Source organism: Chiloscyllium plagiosum, chromosome 28 (assembly GCF_004010195.1).
Source record: "Chiloscyllium plagiosum isolate BGI_BamShark_2017 chromosome 28, ASM401019v2, whole genome shotgun sequence".
Lineage (NCBI taxonomy): Eukaryota > Metazoa > Chordata > Chondrichthyes > Orectolobiformes > Hemiscylliidae > Chiloscyllium > Chiloscyllium plagiosum.
This window is the reverse complement of record NC_057737.1, coordinates 8,290,204-8,293,186: the sequence shown is the minus strand read 5'-3', so window position 1 is coordinate 8,293,186 and position 2,983 is coordinate 8,290,204. Positions and strand designations below refer to the sequence as shown.

The window sequence follows — 2,983 nt, the reverse complement described above, 5'->3', positions numbered from 1 at the left end:
AAAGTTGTTCAGGGTGAGGGCCAGTTCGGTCAGTCGAAGGAGGGTGTCGGTGGAAGGGTACTGGGTGGTACGGCGGGAAAGGGAGAAGCGGAGTGCTTTGAGTCCTTCGTGATGGGGGATGGAGGTGTACAGGGACTGGATGTCCATGGTGAAGATGAGGCGTTGGGGACCGGGGAAGCGGAAATCCTGGCGGAGGTGGAGGGCGTGGGTGGTGTCACGGACGTAGGTGGGGGGTTCTTGGACTAATGGGGACAGGACCGTGTCGAGGTATGCCGAGATGAGTTCGGTTGGGCAGGAGCAGGCTGAGACGATGGGTCGTCCGGGGCAGTCAGGTTTGTGGATTTTGGGCAGGAGGTAGAAACGGGCGGTGCGGGGTTGTGGGACTATGAGGTTGGAGGCGGTGGATGGGAGATCCCCTGAGATGATGAGGTTATGGACGGTCTGGGAGATGATGGTTTGGTGGTGGGGGGTGGGGTCATGGTCAAGGGGGCAGTAGGAGGAGGACACACTTTCCTCATTTCTGAGGAAGGGCTTATGCCCGAAACGTCGATTCTCCTGTTCCCTGGATGCTGCCTGACATGCTGTGCTGTTCCAGCAACACATTTTCAGCTCTGATCTCCAGCATCTGCAGACCTCACTTTCTCCTCCTTAGCCATGAGAAATGCAGGGCTATGTGATGGGTTCAGGTGGGTGGTTCTTTGGAAGGTTGGGTTGGGCTGAATTTAGAGATTCAATGCACAGTGTGATTTTAGACAAAAATTAGGGAAGTTTTGCACAAGGAAAGCATCAAGCAGTAATCCAATAACCAGCCTTTCCATACCCTCTCTTGGGACTCAACTCTCCATTTGCCCTGGTAACTTTGAACGTGAAGAGTGGCTCATTCTCTTTAATCCCACAGTGATCACATAAGATGGATGCAGAGCTATCTCTAAGGTCTTAAAAACCTCATACTGGGGAGATTGAGGTTTTATAGAAAATCTGGCATCACAGGCAGGTCAACCATTCAGAATCAAGCTTTATTCCCGATTCCCACCTCCAATAGGAAAATCAAGCCAGAAATATCTCAGAATAATTAGCTGATGTAGGGAAACCTCATTCAGCCCTCTCAGTTCAGCTTAATATTTGGGTCAGAGCCATGTCACCATGAAGTGTCACTAAGTGAATGCCAATCAAATTATTGGCACTTCCCTTCTGCATTTTGGAATGGGTGCCTTAGTATTGACAAAACTGAAGACCTATAAACATATCAGCTGCGTGTTTCTCAACTGGAGAAAGGGCCATGTAAAGTAGAGACAGAATTGAAGCTTTTTGTCTTGCCCTCATGGATGTAGACAAAGGAAACTGACTTGCTGAAGGAAGATCAGTTTATACAGCATGAGAAGAGATACTGATTAGGTGGACATTGTTGGCTTGGAGGATCAGTTAACTGTCAATCTTTAGACCAGGGGGGCAGCCTCTAGTTACCTGCCTGGTCAAAGAACAGTAGCAGTGGAGGAGGCCCAGGACATGCATGTCCTCGGCAGAGTGGGAGGGGGAGGTGAAATGGTCGGCCACAGGGGGGTGGGGGTTGATTGGTGCGGGTGTCCTGGAGATGCTCCCTGAAGTGCTCTGCGAGTTAGCATCCTCTCTTCTCAATGTAGAGGAGACCGCATCGGGAGCAATGGATATAGTAAACGACAAGTATAAAGTGCAGGTGAAACTTTGATGGATGTGGAAGGCTCCTTTGGGACCTTGGACAGAGGTGAGGGGAGAGGTGTGGGCGCAGGTTTTGCAATTCCTGTGGTGGCAGGGGAAGGTGCCGGGAGGGGAGGGTGGGCTGTTAGGGAGCGTGGACCTGACCAGTTGGTCACGGAGGGAATGGTCATTACGGAAAGCGGATGGGGTGGGGAGGGAAAGATATCTCTGGTGGTTTGTAGGTGGTGGAAATGACGGAGGATGATGCGATGTATGTGGAGGTTGGTGGGGTGGAAGATGAGGACCAGGGAGGCTCTGTCCTTGTTGTGGTTGGAGGGGTGGGGATTAGACTGCAGATTAGACCATTTTACCCATTGGTTCTGTTCCACCATTCAATATGCTCAGGGACTGAACTGGTAATCGTCAACTTCACTACCTTCCCTTTGTCCTGTAACCCTTATTCTCCTTACTGATTAAAAATCTCAATGTTGAATATACTTTACGACTAAGCCTTGACTTCCCTGCTGAGTTTCTTCTGTTTTTCCTTGTTTTAGTTCGCCCTAATCTGCAATGCTTTATTTCCTTTTGCTACAGCCTCTTATCTGACTAAGTGGGAGTCAGTTTAGCTTGGGTGGCTGGTTTGCAGTACAGAGTGACACCAGCAGCGAGGGTTCAATTCCTGCACAGGCTGAGGTGACCATGAAGGACTGTCCTCAATCTTCCTCCTCGCCTGAGGCATGGTGACCCTCAGGTTAAAGCTGTCACTCTCTAACAAGAGAGCAGAGCTGTGAAAACTTTACACTTTATCTTACTAAGTAGCCAAATATGTGGTACCTTATCAAACACCTTCTGAAACTCCGAAGAAAAGATGAAGAGAGAAATAAGTTTAAAATAGTATTTCTAGGAATATACTTGGACTGTAACTTACCTGCCCATGTTCCAATGTATAACTTTTTCCATCGAATGTATACAAATAGGAGGATGACTTGACAGTACTGAGAGACAACATTGGCAGCAGCTGAGCCCCTGGATAACAACAAGTCCATGTGTTAAAAGCAGTGTCAACAAAAGCCCAGTTCACACCCCCAGTGAAAGTTTAATTTGTCAGGACCGTATTTTAAATAGACCAGTATAACCCAGAAAGTGTCCCACTTCCTTTCCAACTCAGGAAGGCCAGACACACTGTCCCAGTACCTCCAGCGACAGTGAACAACCCCAACTCCATCACCACCCCCATCCCCATATCAACATCAACCCCAACCTGACCGCCATCCCTGTCCCAATACCAAACTTAATCCCACCCACACCC

General features: G+C 49.0%; 1 protein-coding gene across 1 annotated transcript in view; it reads right to left on the bottom strand.

Moving 5' to 3' along the window:
- The window catches only part of LOC122564210 (multidrug and toxin extrusion protein 1-like), a 74,769-nt gene that overhangs the window by 33,957 nt on the left and 37,829 nt on the right, over window positions 1-2,983 (bottom strand). Inside the window, exon 8 of the mRNA XM_043718906.1 lies at window positions 2,487-2,700. Coding sequence (XP_043574841.1) covers window positions 2,487-2,700 — 214 coding nt within the window. The remainder of the gene's footprint in view (window positions 1-2,486; window positions 2,701-2,983) is intronic.